This window comes from Notolabrus celidotus, chromosome 11, assembly GCF_009762535.1.
Source record: "Notolabrus celidotus isolate fNotCel1 chromosome 11, fNotCel1.pri, whole genome shotgun sequence".
NCBI classification, from domain to species: domain Eukaryota; kingdom Metazoa; phylum Chordata; class Actinopteri; order Labriformes; family Labridae; genus Notolabrus; species Notolabrus celidotus.
Genome location: NC_048282.1, coordinates 18,489,215 through 18,509,324, shown reverse-complemented (window position 1 = coordinate 18,509,324; position 20,110 = coordinate 18,489,215). Strand labels below are relative to the sequence as shown.

The following is a 20,110-nucleotide window of genomic DNA, read 5'->3' as shown; positions in this document are numbered from 1 at the left end:
TAAGGTTGCGGGGAGGAAGGCTCTGACTGTTGTTTGTGCATATGCACCGAATGGCAGTTCGGAGTACCCGGCCTTCTTGGAGTCTCTGGATGGGGTTCTGGAAGGGATCCCGGATGGGGACTCCATTGTTCTCCTGGGGGACTTCAACGGCCACGTGGGCGATGACGGAGACACCTGGAGAGGGGTGATTGGGAGGAACGGCCTGCCCGATCTGAACCCGAGTGGTGTTCTGATGTTGGACTTCTGTGCTAGGCATAGACTGTCCATAACGAACACCATGTTCGAGCATAGGGTGGTTCACAAGTGTACCTGGTACCAGACCACCCGAGGCCAAAGATCGATGATCGACTTTGTAGTCGTATCATCGGATCTGCGGCCGCATGTTTTGGACACTCGGGTGAAGAGAGGTGCAGAGCTGTCAACGGATCACCACCTGGTGGTGAGTTGGATCAGTTGGCGGGGGAGGCTGCATGACAGACTTGGTAAACCCAAACGAATAGTGCGGGTGAACTGGGAACGTCTGGCGGAGACCGCTGTCCGGGAGGTCTTCAACTCCCACCTCCGGAGGGATTTCTCGTGTATCCCGGGGGAGGTTGGGGACATGGAATCTGAATGGACCATGTTCAGGGCCTCCATTGTGAAAGCGGCTACTAGGAGTTGTGGCCTCAAGGCCATCGGTAGCGGTAACCCTCGAACCCGGTGGTGGACACCAGCGGTGAGGGAAGCCGTCAGGCTGAAGAAGGAGGCCTTTCAGGTCTGGCTGGCCCAGGGGTCTCTGGATGCGGCTGACGGGTACCGGGTGGCTAGGAGGGCTGCAGCATCGGTGGTCGTGGAAGCAAAAACCCGGGTGTGGGAGGAGTTCGGGGAGGCTATGGAGAAGGACTTTCGGTTGGCCCCAAGGAGGTTCTGGCAAACTGTCCGGCGGCTCAGGAAGGGAAAGCAGGGTGGGACCCAGGCTGTTTTCAGCAGGGGTGGGGAACTGCGGACCCAGACTGGGGATATCATCGGGCAGTGGAAGGAACACTTTGAGGATCTCCTAAATCCAGCAACACGTCCTTCGAGGAGGAGGCAGAGTCTGAAGACCCAGCGGAGGACTCGTCCATTTCATTGGCAGAGGTCACTCAGGTAGTCAAAACGCTCCCCAGTGGCAAGGCACCGGGGGTGGATGAGATTCGCCCTGAGATGCTGAAGGCTCTGGACATTGTTGGGCTGTCTTGGCTGACACGCCTCTTCAGTGTCGCATGGAGGTCTGGGATGGTGCCGGTGGAGTGGCAGACCGGGGTGGTGGTTCCCATTTTCAAAAAGGGGGACCGGAGAGTGTGCTCCAATTATAGGGGTATCACACTTCTCAGCCTCCCGGGAAAAGTGTACTCTAGGGTGCTGGAAAGGAGGCTCCAACCAGAGGTCGAACCTCGGATACAGGAGGAACAATGTGGTTTTCGTCCTGGCCGCGGGACAGTGGACCAGCTCTTTACCCTTGCGAGGCTCCTGGAGGGAGCATGGGAGTTTGCCCATCCAGTCTACATGTGTTTTGTGGACTTGGAGAAGGCCTACGATCGTGTACCACGGGGGCTCTTGTGGGGGGTACTGCAGGAGTATGGGGTTCAGGGGCCGCTACTGCGAGCTATCCGGTCCCTGTACGACCAAAGTGAGAGTTGTGTCCGCATACTTGGCACAAAGTCAGATGCGTTCTCGGTGCGTGTTGGACTCCGCCAGGGTTGCCCCTTGTCACCAATCCTGTTTGTAATCTTTATGGACAGGATCTCAAGGCGCAGCCCGGACCTCGGATAAGCGGAAGAAAATGGATGGATGGATGGACCTTAAAATAATGATGATCAATTTAAAACAGACAACAATTAAAAAGTATTGTTAAAACCATTCAAAAGTAATGTTAATACAAAGTCAGTTAAAACAGGTGCAATCAGAGGTTACAAAGTTGAAAACTAATGATTTAAAATGACTAAAAGAAACAAATGCAGTCATTTTAAAGTGCTTTGAGGGGAGTTCCATACAGATGGTGCAAAAAAGCCAAAGGCAGATTTCCCCAGCTCTGAATTAACTCTGGGAACCTGGAGAGTGAGCCAATTAGTAGATCTGGTGTGTTTTGCTTCAGAGGACCAAACTATCATAGAAGATAAATATGACGGTAGCATGCATACAAGCGCTTTACAAATAAACAGGGATGAATGTAAATCATGCCTTTCAGTCAGAGAAGACCATGCCACCTTATTGTACAGGATGCAGTGATGAGTATTGTAATGATCACCAGTAATAAATCTCAGTGCAGAGTGAAAAACAGCATCAAGAGGTTTTAAGGTGGAGGCTGAAGTAAACTAAAATTCCCTTACAAACTAAAATACCCTTTCAAATCTACAATTTAAATACAATGATGGCCTGCTTTACTTATTTTTTATTCATCTTAGTATCCATATTTGCTCTTTATGTTTATCTTTCCAAGGATGAAAAAAAAGAATGATGAAAACACAGAGCTGATTAACTCTTTTAAACTTGGCCTTTCCCTTTGGATTTGCTTCAGAGCATTTTTTATATATATTACTGGACAGTGTTTCTGAAACAATGTACAATACTGAAATAACTTTTCATGGATCCACACATTTTACTTTGCTTTTATAAATATAGTATGTGATATTTCAAAAACTAATGATCCCCAATTCAGTTAGGATTGGTCCTTTTGAGATTATGCATGTGCATGTAGTATGCATTTGCTTTAGACACATCCCACAGTTTTACCAAAGAAATTAATACCATTTTAAAAAGTATACTAGGCTGGACAAAATGTTAACAGTGGAAAGTATAATCAATATATAGTAGTCATCATTAAAGATGTGAATGCAAAGTGAAGTTGTGATTATGTCTGATTTCATACCTTCAAATTCAGCCATTATGGTTTCCTGGAGTGCCCAGCTTGTTAAAATAGAATATGACATGTAAATAATCCTCGAAACATTGCTGTTTGATGTTTTACGTCATTTATTTAGATTAGTTACAAAACATAAATAAAATCAACAGTTGAATTAGTTACAATTTACAGAGGCTAAGTCACCAGCAACATAGTTTATTTTTCAAGCTTTCTCTGCCAAAAATGTCCTTAAATCAATGGTTGTCATTAATGTTACTTTAGGACTCCCCAGATTTTTGTTGCACATATTTTTAAGTTTGCTAAATCTGACCTGCAGCCGTGCAGGATGGTTTAGGTTAATTTTCTCTCTCTATATATATATCTACAAAGTTGTTGTTCAGAACTAACGTAAAAACTTCAGAAACAACTTTAAAATACATAAACAAAAATCTTATGACCCTGGTCTGTCAGGATCCAGAGAGGTACACCAAGGCAGGGGAGTCACATGTAAACAGGAATGAAAACCAGCGTTTTCTAGTTTCAAACAACCTCTGATTTATAATGATGAGAACAAAATTTTACAATTTGTACAACCCCATTTCAAAATACAAAAATAGTTTTTATCTTTTAGATAACATTTTGGTAACACTTCAAGGACAAAGCCAGCTTCACATCATGAATCATGATCATAGAGCTTTAGCTTGCGGTCAACATGTTAGTATCAGACATGACAGCACAGTATCTCACCTTCACTAATAATGAACTACAACTTTGTGACAATGCGGATTTTGTTGAAAAGCAAAAAATACAGAAATCATTGTTAAATCCTAGATTATGCAATAGAAGTTTCTGAACCACCATACCCTTCTCAATGTTTTGACTCACATTTAGCATTCTTTAACGACAATACAATCTCCTGTTTTCAGTGGCACACAATCTCTCTATCAATAAAACAGAAATGCTGCTTTGACTACATGCTACTTTATATGCCAAAAAATGTATTCACGCCAGACCATCCACAGTCAAATGTGTACTGATAACTCCAATCAAATGTACTGATATATATCAGCTGCTGATATATCACTCTGTGTATTCAGATAGAGTTTAGAAAGAAAAAGAATGGAATATTTTTGACAAGTTTCAACCTTTTGCAGTGTGCGTAAAGCACATTAATGGCCCACAAATCAGCTTCTGACAGATTCATACTCACTGACAGTCCATGTTCAAAGACTAAATACTTCACCATCGAAATAACAATTTTTAAAATGCCTGGCAAAGTTGCCACACAGGCAAGTGAGGACAACACAACAGTGTTGGTTATCAAACTTTCAGTATGTGCATGGTCTATCCTCTTACTTGTTTGGTTTCTTTAGGAAGCAAGCCTAACAGGCAGGCAGAATGAACATTTTTAGCTGGGTACAGTGACATCTGAGAGGCTACTTTGAATGAGAAAGAAAACAGGGGTGCAATTTATAATTCACTATACAACTGGACTATCACAGCTTTGTCACACAAAAAATATAAACTCACACACACACACACACACACAAAAAGCATTTTTTCAAAGGCAGCATGGGAATAACCCGTATGGTTTCCCCAGATTATAATACTAATTGGCAGTTTTTTTCCTTTTCATCATCCTCTGCAGCATGACATCATGGTTTTATTTGATATGCAGAGCTCAAACTGAAAGCAAATGTTGAATATGAAAGCCTATCATACTGAAAGCATATTTACTCATCACTGATGAATCATCTCATTAGGCTACAAATGTCAGATCCACGAAAGAACAGGCAAGTCAATTTAGTTATAAGGTCATGCAGTCATGGGCTGAGTGTACCCACTTCACAAAGATGGCATTTTTCAATTTACCATCATGTTACGAATTCATCTGAATTTATATCACATCACTTATGGTTTTTTCAGACAATTCCTATGTTACAATGCTCAACATAAAATAACACAAATGAAGCACGTGCTTTTAAACAGTGCGTTTGGTCGCATTGTGGTAATGACTGTAGCTAGATAACTTAACCGTGCTCTACAGTGTGACATGCTGTAGTCTGATATTTTTCCATTGAAATACCTTGTGCTGTAGGCCTGCAGTTTTAAAAGATCCTGTTGGGATCATGAAATTATCCTTTATGCATCTGGTTTTCATCAGTGTGCTTCTACAAAAATATTTTATGCCTTACAGACAGTTCCATACAATACATGCTGATCAATTTAGATGATCACTACTAATTGCACTTTTAAAAACTGATAGTCCTTTTACTTTAAGCACTCACGAAAAATGTCAACAAAATGTCAAATATTTCGTCCTTGTTGTCTCTGCTTAGATCAGGTCCAACTGAGTTTGTTTCAAAACAGAAAAAGAACATTAATTTGTGTAAAAGGACATAAAGGGATATGTACTCAGATAATCCAGAAACACTCATCCACACTCATGAATGCACACACCCATACATTTAAGAATTTGTACATCTCAACACCCAAACATGCCATGTTTCACAAACCCAGGCTGCTGTGTTCCATGTTTCCCTCTTGTCTGTACATACTAGAATCTATCGTCTCACACATTCACTCCCCATCTCACCCAGAAGTTCTGGAAATCATATATTCAATGCAATCACAACTCTGTCATTCATACACAACTAACACTCCACATGGATCTGCTTTACGTCCTGATCCACTTTGTGTTTCCATCTCTTGCACCTTCATTTTGACCTCACACTTCGCCTTGGTTTCATTTCTGTCCCAGAGGAAAAGTAGAGGTGGGGTTTGCTGGGTTTATTTTGGCACTGGAAGGTAGAGCAGCAGTAGAGCATGAGGAGGAAGAGGTGGAAGAGGATGAGGGAGAGGAGCTAAATGTTCCCCCAGCAGTAGCAGCAGCAGCAGCAGCAGCAGGAGCAGCAACAGTAGCAGTAGCAGTAGCAGCAGTGCTATCTGTGGTTGCAGCCGTGCCACTGCCAGGCAGCAGAGGCGCAGCTGTGGACACCGGAGATGAGGGAACTTGGGAAGGCAGCAGTGGTTGGTTTTGAGGTGGCGAGAGGGGCAGCTGGGCGACAGGATGTGTCTGTGGTTGTGACTGCGATGGTAGGGGACTTTGAATCGGAGGCTGCGGTATATGCTGGCGAATCGGGGACTGCTGATAGGTTGCCTGCTGGAGGGGTAGGGACTGATGGATGTGTAAACTTTGCTGCATCTGTGGCACTTGAGCCATGTGGGTTTGTGGAGCTGGTCCCGTAGAGTGCAGGTTTGTCAGGTTCCCTCCACCTGTGTAATGAGAGGGGGCTACCGCAGGTATGCTAGCAGAGGTCGGTGGTACCTGGGGGTTCAGCGGTGCCACAGGAAACCAATTTTGTGAAGCCACCTGTAAGAAATGAGTGCTGAGTAAATATTACAGTACTATGTAAACATCCTTTAGGAATTGCATGGAATTAGAAATAGATGCATACTGAAAAGTGTAGTCCTACCTCTGTTGACTGGCTCCAGCCTCCAAGCTCCTGCACTTGCTGAATCTGCTTGATTTGATTGAGTGAAGGCTTGGGTGGGGAGGGGCTGACTGGATCCTTTGTCCAATTATCAACGAGTTTGTGCAGTTCATCAGTGAATGTGCTTTTTCTTAAAGGGCTATTATCTGTTGAAAAAGCACAGGACATATCACACCACTGTTGATGCACATATGTGCTGTCTTGACACATCTATGACAAAGCATACCTCTTTTAGCAGGCAGTGAAGTGTGGTGCTCAGGGTTGCAGTATAGGGGCAGTCTAGTCTGTTCACCACCTGAGTAACTACTTGACTGCTGAATCCCTAGAGGAGAGTTTCAAAAACAGTTAGACAGAGAGCAAGTAATGGAAAGATAAACAGATGAGAAAAAGAAAAGTTAAAAGCCTCACCAGAGTGTGAAACTCCGTTGTTGTCCATGTGAGAGTGAGGCCGGGGCCGCAGCTTGGTTTTGGCTGGCCTAGGCCTACGTGGAGAGAGGAGAGGAGGAGCCGTGGGAAGGGGAGGGGTTCGGGACAGCGAGGCAGGCAGACTCTGCCTTTGGTCTTTGAGGGAACGAAGCTGTCTGTACAGTTCCTGCAGTTCTCTGTTCTGCTGAGCTTGGAGGAAAACCACCTCTTTGATGTGCCTGCAAAGGAAAAAACAAAACAGAGTGGTGAAAATTCATGACTGTGAAGAAAAAATGAATGTGCAAAATGTGAAAGATTTGATGTAAAGTCACGAAGCCATAAATAATGATCATAAAGAAAAGGGTAAGAAATGGAGGAATCTCTAAAACTATCGGTGTCTGATTGTGATATATGACTCTGGGAACTATGCTAAACATTTCAGGCATTCCAGTGTTCATTATAAATAAATGACTTCCAGCAAAGACTTCTTGTTCCATGTTCTTCACTGTATACAGTCCAATTAGCAACATGAGAAGCTAACGTGTTTAGATAGAAAGCAAAATTCAGTCCCTCCATCAATTACAGCCCTTTAATGGTTCATTACATTCCCCAGAGTAGCGCCTGTTCATCTGCACCTGGTGAGTCTCAGTTTCATGGTCAATAGTAAGTTACGCTGCCTTCACTTTTGCTTACTTCAGCAAAGCAGTCAAAGAAAACAACTTTTAAAACACTGCTTTGGTGAATGGAGGTCGGATCCATCATTATTGGTGTATTCCAGGGAGTGGAGAAATCTTAACGCTGATTGTTTTTGTGGCAGTGTCGAGCAGATTTGTTGCTCAATATCAAGATATCATTTTTGATCTAGAACAGGGGTTCCCAAAGTGTGGGTCAAGACTCCCTGGGGGGTCGCGAGATGTCCTCCAGAATGTTTTTCAAAGTTATCTAAAAATATTTATTATTATATATTTTGGTTAATTTACCCTGTTTTCCTATTTTTATCTTCCTTTTTGTTTGTAAGGCTTATTATTATTATTATTATTATTATTATTATTATTATTATTATTTCTTAATTATTATTATCATTATTATTATTATTATTATTTCTTTATTATTATTATTATTATTATTATCATTATTATTATTATTATTATTATTTCTTAATTATTATTATTATTATTATTATTATTATTATTATTATTATTAATTTAAAAAATTTTTTTTTTCTATTTTCTTTCTTCTCTTTGTTGGTTTTGTATTACTAATATATTATTTGTTAACTTGTGGTGTACAAAGAAATACAGAAATAATGCAATAAAAAAAGTTGAATGACAAAAGTTATCTATAATTATTACATTTTACCAATCATAGTACAAAATATTGACAAGAATAGTAGCTTAATTTTAAATAAAAATTAAAATTAAAAAAGTAATGAGTTTTCTGCCTTTCTTTTTGCCAGATGACTCCTAAGTTTCGGGTTAGTGAACCGTTAATTATCAAAAGCATCAGTAGCAGTACAATTCATAACGGCACAGGAAACACAGCCACATGCTCATATAGTTAGGCTAATTTTCTGCAGACCAGCTAAATGAAGCCACATTAAATCACTTTGAAGGACAGTGGTGGTCACAAGTCTTTGGCACCTATATTTTGGGGGTCACCGGCTGAAAAGTTTGGGAACTCCTGATCTAGAATACATTGTGAGCTCCACTTGCATGCAGGTATCTCCTCATGGAGAAAAAATGAATCAGCAGATGGGAGCTGTGAGGTCATAGCATTGCATTGCATTGAGCTCTGCCATGCAGACAATTTTTCTTGCGTACATCAAAAGCTACCAATATGTAAATGCTGAATACCACTCCTAACTACAAATGGAAACCAGAACACTTGTCAAACCAATGTCTGGACCCACACATCTGTAAATAGAGATTATTCATGAAGAAACAAATATCTTGTCAACACTAAATAATATAGTAAGTCCTCCCCCTCGCTGACATACTTCTCTCTGAGCTTGTGTAGTTCTTTTCTCAGGTCTTCATCTTCCAGCTCACTCTCATCATCATCATCACTGCTGCGAAGGGGTGAGTGGCCGTGCCCATGACCCCGGGGTGGGTGAGCCATCGCTGGGGTCCTTTTGCTTTCATCTCTCTCTCCTTCCTTCACCCTAGACCTCCTCCTCTCTCTCTCAACGTCAGGAGACATCGGGGAGCTGTCGGTGTGCCTGTCCTCTTTTCTAGCCTCAGCCTGGCTTACAGAGAAGCGTCCCACTTTCCTGTGGGTGCTACCATGGCCGGGAAGAGCATCCGTCAGAGGAGATGACTGGGTCACTGGAGTCACCTGATGGTAGAAGAAGTGAGAGAGATCAGATGTTTGTCCACACTGCAATAAAAAAGAAATCACACATAGTATTTTTCTGACCTGAAAACGTCCTCTGTGTGTCTGAGGTGGATTTAAGGGCTGAGTCTCCTTCTCATCTCTGAGTGTTTGACTGCTGGAGGGTCCATCTAATAAAGAGAAAGGGATGAAAAACAAAAAGGGAAGACAAGGCACAGAGACAAAAACACACAGACATGGGTATAAGAACACATAAATGACATAGTACAAACACACAAATGCAACAGACAAAGAAGAACGTCACATAGACACATAGATGCACATAGATAGACAAGGGGCACGAACAAAGGCACAGTGTTAAAAACCATCAACCAATGTCAGACATCACCAACACTGTGACTTACATGGCTTGCGCTTAGGTCTATGTGAATGTTTAAACATGTGCTGAGTTCTGTGGCAGTTATTTTATCTACACAGTAAACAATTGACTGAAGAATAAATGTGAAATTCTGTGGATGTAAAACTGCATGCCTAAGAGAAAAATGTAATGGGCGTGTGGGAAGGGGTGGCTTTTTTCATTGATAAACACAAAGATAGTAGGTCATTAAATTAATAAAACAACATATTGTGCAATGGCAGTTATATGTTAACAACAGTGTACCCCCACCCACCCACACATCCACTCTCTCATTCTCACTGACTCACCATATTCCCACTCATATACCAGACAGCAAAGCTCAATAACACAATTGAGATCTGGGCTCAGATCCACAATGCGTATTGTTCAATGTGTTTGATATTTGGGAATACAACATTAGAAAAGTGTGTACATAAATAATCTGTGTATTACTGAAAACCAACATAAGCACAGGCAGCCTGGTTTAGATTCTACTTACGGATAATGATCCATTATTAGTCATCAATGAAGAAAATTACGTACATGCCTGTGCGTGTGCACTCTAAAAAAAAACATGTCAGCTCCTGCTATACATAGGCTCAAAAATCAAACACATGCAAGATGGCAAGCCTGCTCTTTTACAGAACCTAACAGTAGCTTAAGTTCCCTTAATAAAGCTCCAATTAAATACTGAAAAGTATGACTTTGATCCAAATCTGGATATTTTGAATATATAAAAAGTTATCTTCATAGATGCTTCTTCTTCAGCAAAAGAATTAAAGTAGAGCCTCATAAAGCAATGCTATCCTGTATGAGAACTTAGCATCAATCTTATCTGGGTTATAAGGTGATTTGCATGTTGCTTTGCTGTCTATACTCAGCCAGCAGGTGGGGGTGAGGAGGTGAGATGGTTGCTGCTGGCCATGCTTGCTGACTTGAAAAATAAAGGGGAAGGATGGGTGATAAATGAAGGGATTTTGTCCTGGGCACAGGCACAGCCGGGTTTTACTCCAGGCCTCATCTGCTCTGGGATGGGCATCAGATTTCTGATGTCCTCCTCTTCCTACACTGTGCCAATCTTCCACCCTCCTCTACTCTTCACTGTTCTTGCCCACTGCGTGAGCACCACATGCAAAAAGAAAGACTGCCAAGAAAATCAAATAAAGTCAAAAGCAATATATAAGAAAAAAGGAACAAACAGCAATGTATGTAGTGATGTCAACACTTACATTACATGATGACTTTTTTCACATTACAATATGCAATAACAGAAAATATTAGCTGCAACATCTTTTAACATTTGCAATCATTACTGACGGTTAAGATGTTAATTTTCTATGTTAAGACTAGTACTACATATTAGATTTAGGTCCATGCCCCAACATCCCATTCTCTCTCTCTCTTTCTCTCTCTCTTGCGTGCTTGCCCGCTTACTAAAAGGACGCTACCTTCTTGGACTCTGGGCTTCTTGAACAAGCTGGCGGAGTGGCGCAGTTTGCATGCCCAGTTTTTGAATTTGCGAGTCCAGGATTTCTTGCTAACAGGATTTCTGATACTAGGACATGTCAGGTTTAGGCCAAAATATCCACCTCCTGCATTGTGCTTCTGCTGTCCATGCCGGAAGGGGATCGGGTGCTGATTGTGAGGCCACGATGCGTCTCCAGTGGTACTCGTTTCAGAGTGTGGGGGTACAGCCTAGAACAGTTAAGACAATTAATACTGGCTGCATGGAGTTTGGATGTTCCAAGTTGAGAGAGAGTCAAACATTTATATAGGAAAACAACACAGACTGCTAATAAGCACATTTGAATACTAACATATTGGAAATCCAGCGCAGTGAAGAAAAAAGTCAACAGATAAAGTCAAATCTAATCCAATGCATTTACTCACAAGAATGGTTGGTTCTCCTGGTACAGGTGGCCGTTGGGGCCTAGCAGAGTCTTCCTGATTGGGACGCAGAAGAGAGGTAGGAGGGGTGGATGAGGCAGAGGCCGAAGGGATAGATGGGCCAGGCTGATGCTCCACTGGACCCGGCTCCACAAATTTGGCCACTTCAATGGATGCCTCTTCTCTTCTCCCATCCTTCTCTGGGTCAGGGGAAGTGGAAGAGGAACGGGAAGAGGTAGAGGAAGTAGAGGAGGATGAGGAGTGAGGGGAGGTATCTGAGGAAGAGGCAGGTTGGGGGAAAGAGACACGGTGGATGGACTGTGGCTCAGAGGACTCGTCTCCTCCTGCTGATGTGGAGGCAGCTGATGTAGGGCCTGAGGCAGCTCCCCCTGCCACTGCTCCCCCGCAGCTGTACTCTTGATACAACAAGTTCCTCAGCTTTTCATCCAGAGTCTTTATCCGGTTGTCTACAAAATCAATTTTTGGGGGGCCTTCACTGTCTGACTCAGCCACAGAGGAAGGCTGAGCAGGGGAGGGTGTCATTGTGTGGGAGATAGAGGGTAACGGGGCGTCTGTAGAGCCTAAATGGAGAGGGGGCAGAGAGTCAGAGGAAGGTTGAAAAGCAGCAGAGTAGCTGCACGTGTCCTCAGTGAAACTCGTCTCTCCAGTGGAAACCTCTGACTCTGACATCTGTAAAGAGGACTGCTTCTGCAGTACAAACTGTTGCTGCGGTTTCTGGGGTTTGTCTGTGGTTTTAACCACCTCTTGTTTTGTCAGCTCAGCAGGGATTTGAGGTTGTTGTGGAATCTGCTGTTGTGGTACAGGGCTAACATTAAGCGGGGCCTGTTGTTGAAGAAACTGTTGACTGATTGACACCGGCAGCATTTGGCTTTGATCTGACTTTAAAGCCACAGCAGCACCCATATAAAGCTGCTGTTGCTGCTGTTGCTGCTGTTGCTGCTGTTGCTGCTGTTGCTGCTGTAGGTGTTGTTGCACCATTTGCTGGGGCTGTAAGTGTATTGTCTGTTGCAAGTTTAACTGCTGCTGCTGGGGGTCAATTTGGGTCTGCTGTTGGGGCACTACAGCAGCTTGGGGTGCCATAACCTGCTGTGGTACCTGCTGAAGATGATGCTGTTGCTGATACTGCAGTGTTTGCTGTTGAGGAAGTGGCTGTTGGGCCTGCTGTAGGGGCACTGGTGGCAGAAACTGCTGAAGAGGCATGGTCTGTTGTAAGAACTCTGTAGGACCTGGCTGGGGCACCTCAGTCAGCTGTTGTTGAAGTGGTACTTGTGTCTGCATGCGTTGCTGGGGCTGTAACTGCTGAATCGACTGCTGCAGGGCTTGTTCCTGTTGCATCTGAAGTTGTTCTTGGGACACTTGCTGTTGTTGCAGAGGTGCTGCGGTTTGTATCTTCTGTACCTGTTGCATCGTCAGTAGTTGCTGATGAACTACTGCTGCCTGCTGCTGCAATGCAGGCTGCAGCAGCAGTTGTTGTGGTGCTTTGGCCACCTGGGTGGGTGTCTGCTGTTGTTTTGAGCAAAGCTGGCTAACCACAGAGGAGGTTACTGGAGCAGCAGGAGGAGGGGAATGAATAGAGAATGAAGACTGGTCCACTGTGGGCATACAAGACCTTGCAGCAGTTATCACCGTATCTCCCATACATTGACCAACAATGGAGCAGTTGCTAGTTCCCGGAGAAGTGAAAGTATCTTGCAGAATAGTGTTGGTTGTGGGGGATACAACTGTATGTACAGTGGACAAGGTGGGGAGGTTAACTGCAGCACATATTGCGATGGATGAGGGGGCACTCAGAGCTTGGTCAGCAGAAGCTGAGGTAAAGACTGGCATTTCAAGACCACCTGAAGCAGTGACAGGAATAGAGGCTTGAAGCGAGGAGGCTGGTGCAGAGATGCTTTCAGAGGAAATGGTGTTAAGAGCAGGGCTAGTGGTGGCACAGGGGGCCATAGACGCAGGAGCTGAGACAGCAGAGACCAGAGGGGAGGAGACAGATAGGGTGGGGCAAGGTGGAGAGGCCATTCCAGTCAAGGACTCCAGACTCTGGGATCCATCACTCTCTGAAGCCGCAGAGAGGAACACATTGTTAGTTCCTGTTATGGGCCAAGCTCAGGCACGTTAATAAGCCAAAGAGTTAACAATGATCTTAGTGGAGCTCACCTCTCTCTCTTAGTGGGGACTCAGGTGTCCTCATCTCTGAAGTGGGGGGTGTCGTTGCTACTCCCTGGCCAGATAGAGAGTCTCTGTGGCGGATGGTCTGGTTGATGAAAAAGCGCCAGCGTCCCACTGGGGAGGAATGGGGCACTGACTCCACTGAAAATTAAAAAGACATTTGTATAAGTTAGAGTAAGATACAGACTGTACACAATTTCATTTCCTCTGTAGTGTCACTTAATTGTGAGTAATTTGGTGACTAACTTGTTGAGCTAGTTGGAGTGCTCACATGCAGCTGATCAGTTGATCCAGTCTAACAAAGACACAAAAATCAAGATTACAGTTATAAAAAATTAAGGTAATTTTGAATCAATTATTCATCAAAAATAGAAAAAATCTGCACACAGAGAAGGTGTTCTATGCAAATATGAAAATACACATACCTGGGAGTGTGTTTGGAGGATTTCGTGAGCTTTCTTAACAATGCGTCGGAGCTCTTCCACAAACTTCTCTTTCTGTACATCAAGAACAAAGTCCTCCTCCACCTACACACAAAATGCAACCAAACAGCATTTATTAAGACATAGCATGATGACTTGTTTAGCTAGCAATGCAGGCTCGTTAATAGATAAGCAGTTTACCATGTAATCCGCTATGTCCTCAGGTGCATCCCCCTCAATGTCAAATTTGAATGTCACCATCTTGTTGCTATGGGTCTCCAACTGGCATTCCACCATGTTGTCTCCACTACCAGACACCTGGAGGAGAAAAGACAAATGATAACATCAAGAGTAAAGAGAATTTAGCATTTAACATTAGTGGCTTGTTTATTCACCTGGAGCATGCTCAGCTGAAACTGATGTGAAATCTTATCAGGCCTCTGACAGGAAGCTCTTCTTTGAGTCTTTAGTTTCTCTATCTTCCCATTGGCCAAGATCTGAAGAGATTCTTCGCCATTAGCAGGAACAGACCTGCTGGTGGTAGGATGTTACAAGTTGTTAAGCACTAGAAAAACCAGACCCCTTCTTCTGTTTTTATATCATCCTCATTACTAAGCTCCATCACTGCCTTGTTTTGTACCTGAGCACTTGACAAAACACCTGTTATAATAATATTCAGTTTGTCTGAGGAGTGATAATATTCACATACCCTGAAGAAGAATGATGTTCTACACTTGAGTATGGACCATCCTGTAGAGTGACAGGAACACAGACACATAAAGGATGCAGGTATACAGAAAAAAAAACCCGATTAGCAACATCAAAAACTGATAAGGTAGTTGTCATTAATGTTACATTCAATAACACTATAGAATAAAAATAATCAGGTTTAAGGATTGAAACTTGTTAATTTGAATCAAAAGACAGTTAAAGCTGTTATCACATTACAAGATAGCAGCTTTCACATCATTCTGTCAATATGTCAACAAAGTGATCTTTGATTCTTCCTGTACCTGAGCAATGCCCAGCAGGGATAGGTCACAGTCTTGCAGCAAGCCGTGGGGAAGTTTTGGGGCATTAGAGTCAAGCGTTTGTAGAGTAGCAGCAGGTGGAGGGGAGGTGGGTATAAAGTCGGCCTGCCCAGGCAAGGCTGCCTTAGCCACTGGAGGAGATGTAGGCAGCTCTGGCGCAGGGATAGCAGCAGAATAGTGGGATGGTAGGGATGGTATGGATGTTGAGGGACATGAGTTATGAGAAGGGCTGAGAGGTATTTGCTGCGTAGCAAAGACAGCAAGAGGTGGAACAGGCTGATCAGCAATGGGTGTTTCAGTGAGCGTCTGAGTGTGAGAATGGGCCTGTGTCTGAAAGTGTGTCTGTGTTTGGGAGTGTGTTTGGGCCTGAATGCTTGTTTGTGTGTGCGTGTGAGCTGGGATCATCTGCTTGGCCTGGTGACGTGGAGATGGAGGGGCACCCACAGCAAGATGACCATGGAGGGAGAGAGTCCTGTCCTGTGACTGAGGGCCGGCCAAATTAGCAGGGGCTACTTGTGCAGCAGGATGATTCAGCAGATGTGAGGCAGGTGAACACTGTGGGGGCATCTGACTTTCATCAAGGGGTACCGCAGCCTGATTTAGAGGAGGTGGTACTTGGATTGGAGCTTGAATGGGCTGTGACAATAACTGAGCCTGCAGAGGAGGCGAAGCGAGTGGTTTCTGTGCCTGAGAGAGCTTCTGAAGTGGCTGCTGGTACTGCCCAGAACACTGAGGGTGAGTAGGTTGAGAGATGGGTTGAATGACTGAAGAGTCTGCAGTGGATCCAAGGGGCTGCTGCTGGGCCTGAATGACTGAATGTGGTGTTGTGTGAGCTGGAATAAAGGCTTGTCCAGCCTTCAGCACAGGGTGCGGAGTGGCAATAAAGTTTGGGGGGTTAACTCCAGAACTGATACCATCTGTCGTAGTTCCAACACTTCCAGCTGGACTAGGAGACACAATCATCTTCTGGTATTGCAGCCCTGGCTCTTGTTGCTGCTGCAGCTGTGGAATATGTGTTGTATTCTGTTGCACAGTTGGTATGGCTTGTTGGGTAGGCTGAGGGATGTACTGAGGAGCTAAACTGCTATGCACCTGGATGGATGGCTGGGCTTGAGCTTGTTGCTGGAGCTGGGTCTGCATTGGCACTTGCATTTGAGCATTCTGCTGAACATGAGTCTCATTTTGGGTCTGGCTTGGAATTGAGGTTGTTGCAGCTGGAGGCTGGACAGCAGCTTGGCTTTGTTGGCCTATCAACTGAATGTCCACTGTCTGACCTTGCACATGTGGTACTTGGACCTGTCCAATTATCTGGTGAAGCGTCTGGATTGATGGCTGAGCAGTTACTTGGCTCTGCGAGGGAGTAGCAGGTCCTTGATAACTAGCCAGTAAAGGGACATGCTGGGTCTGGATGGCAGGAGCCTGTCCCTGGATCACTGTCGCTGGAGGAGTCACTTGGGCCTCAGGCCGCAACTGAGCTGTTTGAACTGTGCTCTGGGTTACAAATTGGACCGGAACTTTTCCCTGGTCCTGTGCATGAGCCTCACTTTGCTGGGTAAAGACTTGAGATTGTATGACAGCACATGTCTGGACAGGGATCTGAGTAGTCGGAATAGCAATGGGAACCTGGGCCTGTGAGACAATTTGAGCTTGGTGCTGGAGCACCTCAGTACCTGGAGGTGCCACTAGGATATGAGGTTCCATCACAGAGGTGTGATGCTGCTGCTGCTGGATGGGTGCTTGGTGTTGTTGCTCCATCACTTGTTGCTGAGTGAGAATGGTTTGAGGTGTAAACTGAGTAGCATTAACTTGTTGGACACACATGCGCTGTTTCTCAGCTGGTTGCTCCTGCATCTGCTTCTCGTTGTTGGTTATTTGAGTGGGCACAGTGTCCTGAAGTTGAACCACAGCTGCTTGTTGCTGCTGATCTTGAAACTGTTGTTGTATCAGAGCCTGCTGGTGCATTCTCTCAGCTTGCTGTTGTTGTAACAGTGCGTGTTGTTGACGCTGTTGCTCTAGCTGTTGCAGCAGAAGAGCTTGCTGCTGCTGCTCTATCTGCTGCTTGAGTTGCACTTGCTGCTGCTCTTGTTGCTGCTGCTGTAGCTGAGCTTTCTGTTGCTGCTGCTGCTGTTGTAAGATAGCCTGCTGTTGCAAATGCTGATGTAATAGAGCTTGTTGCTGTTGCTGTTCAAGATGATGGAGTAAGGCTTGCTGTTTCAGTTGTTCTTGTTGCTGTAGAGTGAGCTGGGGTTGCTGCTGTAGTACAGTTTGCTGTTGTCTACCCAGCTGTTTATTCTCTGTTTCATTTTGTATTCCAGTCTGTTGCAATATCTGGCTGTGCTGCTGTAAAGGATGTTGATGCTCTAACTGATGTTGTATCAGAGGTTGTTGTGCTTGCTGTTGTTGTACGAGACATTGTTGTTGCTGCTGTTGCTCTTGTTGTTGAAGAAGAACTTGCTGCTGTTGTTGCTCCAATAACTGCTTTTGTAGAAGTGCCTGCTGCTGTTCCAGTTGATGCTGTTGCAATGGGGGGTGCTGTTGTTGCTGAAGCAAGGCCTTTTGTTGCTGCTGATCAAGCTGTTGCTGAACATACCCCTGATGTTGCTCTGGTGCTAAAGCTTGATGTTGTTGTAGCACAGTTTGGTGATGCTGGAGCTGTTGTTGCAATTGTTGAGGTTGTGTTATCGTCTGCTCACAAGGATCCCCTGTTGGGTGCTGTTTGTACACCTGAGGTAGCTCCCCTGCTTGTGGTAACGACAAAGCGTGCAGCTCTATACCTGTTTGTGTAGGTAAAGCTTGCTGCTGAGGAAACGGCTGCTGTGCATAGGTCTGCTGCTGAGGCTCTTGCTGATGTTTCTGGACAGCTGTTGCCGAAACGTTGTGTGGATGTTGCTCCGTTGCCGGCTGTGTTGCGATAACTTGTTGATGATCAAGCAGTGTGGCCTTGGCGTCAATTCGCTGTTGTGGTTGTTGATGAAGGGTGGAGGTATGGGCATCCATCCCTATCTGTTGTTGTGGTACAATAGCCTGCTGAGGGATCACAACAGACTGTGTTTGCTGGGGTGCTGCCGGGGGTATGATGTCAGTGGGCTGCATGGGAGTGGCAGGGGGTTGGGTCTGCTGAGCGAGGGGCACAATGGTCCCCACTAGTCCAGCAGGATCACCGACTGACATGGACGTAGTGAGAACATTAAATGGAGCTTGTGGGGAAACAGGGGGTATGTATGTCTGTGAGGGGGCCAGTGAGCCGTGGGGAGTGGCTGTTTGAAATGCTTCTGGTGGGAATGTTTGTGACTGCTCAGTGATAATGACAGAATGATGATAGGTGATGATTGGAAAGAGGAGGGAAAAAAAGCAGTAGAAAAATTAGGTGAGAATAAGCTTTGGCAAATCATTAATCAACACATTTAGTTACAACAGGGTATCCCAAAATATTTCAAAGCAGAGGTGGGCTGCCCATCATAATACAGACATTAGCATCTTCCATCTCTGCTAAGGAATTTCCTGGGAGAAACCCTGTACAGCATACACAGGATCAATGGTCAATCTCAGAGGATTATGAAGATGATTTGTGATTGGATAAAAAGTTATTTGAAGAAAGAGAACCCAAAATATGACAAAGCAGCCGGATCATAGCCTTCACTTTCTTTGTTAAATGTCATATAGTACCATCACCCTTTTCACCTGATAGTATTGTTGCGGGACACTTGGTGATACCTGTGGAACCATGGTAACAGGCTGGAGAAATGTTTGACCAACAGGTCCTCCCCCACTGTGGCCTATGGACATGCTGGACATACTAACGCTCTGGCCCATTGGCACATTAGGGACACTTCCGCCTTCAATGATTGGGTGCATTTGAGGATGAGCTAATGCACCAGCACTCTGTAATGTAGAAAAAAGTGAATGAACCATGTGATTTCTGCAAAATAAGTGCTTTAAATTACAGATAGTGAATTATTTTGGTATGATCTAATAATGAAAACAAAGCATTGGCATACAGATGCTGTAGGGGGGAGAGTTGCCTGGGAGTGGGCGTATGCTTCCCCTTGCTGAGAGAATGCCTGGCTCTGTCCACTTGCATAAGATTCACAGCTGGCAGATCCAATGCTCTCACCAGCTGAGTGTGTGTGAGTCACAAAAAATAGGACAAAATATGAAGTTCTTGTATATTGGTTCCTTCTTCCAACAATGATGTCTTAAAACTGAATTTGCATACTCTACCTGGCAGACCGAGGGTTGCCCCACTGAAAATGTGTTGCTGCCTGACATGCTGGTCCACTTCAGGCAGCTCCTCAGCCTCCTGCCCTCCTCCTCCTCCTCCTCCCCCACCACCTCCTGTTTGTCCAGCTACCATTGGCCCCAGTGAGGATGGGCAAGAGGGATGAGGAAAGGTGTAGGAGGGGAGAGTGGAGTCTCTTCTTTCTTCATAGCCCTGCTGCTGTTGAAGGAGCTGCTGCTGCCGACGCTCCCGTGACTTTTTGATCAGATTAACTCTGTCCCGGATGGATTTTCCCACCACCTTGGCATCGCTCTCGTGAAAGAATCCTGACTTTACCTAGAAGAGAGAGAGAGAGACAGAGAATTACTAATGAGTGGAGGTAGGCTGACGTAAATCTAGGTTAGAAGGAGGCAACAGTAAGAAGCTGATAAATGAGCTGAAGGATTTCCCTTACCTGACCTAACTTCTAGCTTTGAACCATTAAAATTCATACCCAGCTGATCCCCTGCAACCCATTAAAAATGTTTACTACTGGCCAAGTGTGAACTGTCTCTGTGTCTCACCATCTCTAGAGCCACCTCCTCAGCGCTGTCATTCTCCAGGTCATAGCTGAACTCGATAGCCTCGTTGTCTTTGTGCTTCCCTTTCAGCTTCTTGGGCTCTTCAACCCAAATCCGGAGAGCTAGGCAGTCCTGGGTGCCGGTATCCTCTTCTGCCAGCTCTACCCGGACCCCTGTGTCCTCCCCGAAGAATGCGTGATTCAAGAGATCTCGGATGGAAGGTCTGTCAAGAGAAGAATATGATGAGTCAGGCAACATTATGTTTTACGGTTTACTGATCAGGTATTCTGCTTATTACAGTCCAGGTCGTCCCGTCA

General features: G+C 44.7%; 1 protein-coding gene across 3 annotated transcripts in view; it reads right to left on the bottom strand.

Moving 5' to 3' along the window:
* Positions 1 to 2,973: 2,973 nt before the first annotated feature.
* Positions 2,974 to 20,110, bottom strand: part of si:dkey-151g10.3 (serine/threonine-protein kinase WNK1) — a 43,077-nt gene continuing 25,940 nt past the window's right edge. Inside the window, exons 7-25 of one of the 3 annotated variants that reach the window (XM_034696311.1) lie at positions 19,797 to 20,016; positions 19,236 to 19,569; positions 19,013 to 19,131; positions 18,696 to 18,896; positions 14,997 to 18,305; positions 14,693 to 14,733; positions 14,379 to 14,514; positions 14,185 to 14,301; positions 13,987 to 14,088; positions 13,808 to 13,856; positions 13,550 to 13,702; positions 11,378 to 13,449; positions 10,936 to 11,182; positions 9,175 to 9,260; positions 8,756 to 9,093; positions 6,763 to 6,998; positions 6,581 to 6,676; positions 6,337 to 6,500; positions 2,974 to 6,233 (exon numbers count right to left, since the gene is read on the bottom strand). In XM_034696311.1, coding sequence (XP_034552202.1) covers positions 5,607 to 6,233; positions 6,337 to 6,500; positions 6,581 to 6,676; positions 6,763 to 6,998; positions 8,756 to 9,093; positions 9,175 to 9,260; positions 10,936 to 11,182; positions 11,378 to 13,449; positions 13,550 to 13,702; positions 13,808 to 13,856; positions 13,987 to 14,088; positions 14,185 to 14,301; positions 14,379 to 14,514; positions 14,693 to 14,733; positions 14,997 to 18,305; positions 18,696 to 18,896; positions 19,013 to 19,131; positions 19,236 to 19,569; positions 19,797 to 20,016 — 8,647 coding nt within the window. In that variant the 3' untranslated portion in view covers positions 2,974 to 5,606. Of the gene's footprint in view, positions 6,234 to 6,336; positions 6,501 to 6,580; positions 6,677 to 6,762; positions 6,999 to 8,755; positions 9,094 to 9,174; positions 9,261 to 10,364; positions 10,632 to 10,935; positions 11,183 to 11,377; positions 13,450 to 13,549; positions 13,703 to 13,807; positions 13,857 to 13,986; positions 14,089 to 14,184; positions 14,302 to 14,378; positions 14,515 to 14,692; positions 14,734 to 14,996; positions 18,306 to 18,695; positions 18,897 to 19,012; positions 19,132 to 19,235; positions 19,570 to 19,796; positions 20,017 to 20,110 lie in introns of those variants that run through there. The other 2 variants (XM_034696312.1, XR_004633059.1) reach the window with 2 other exon arrangements.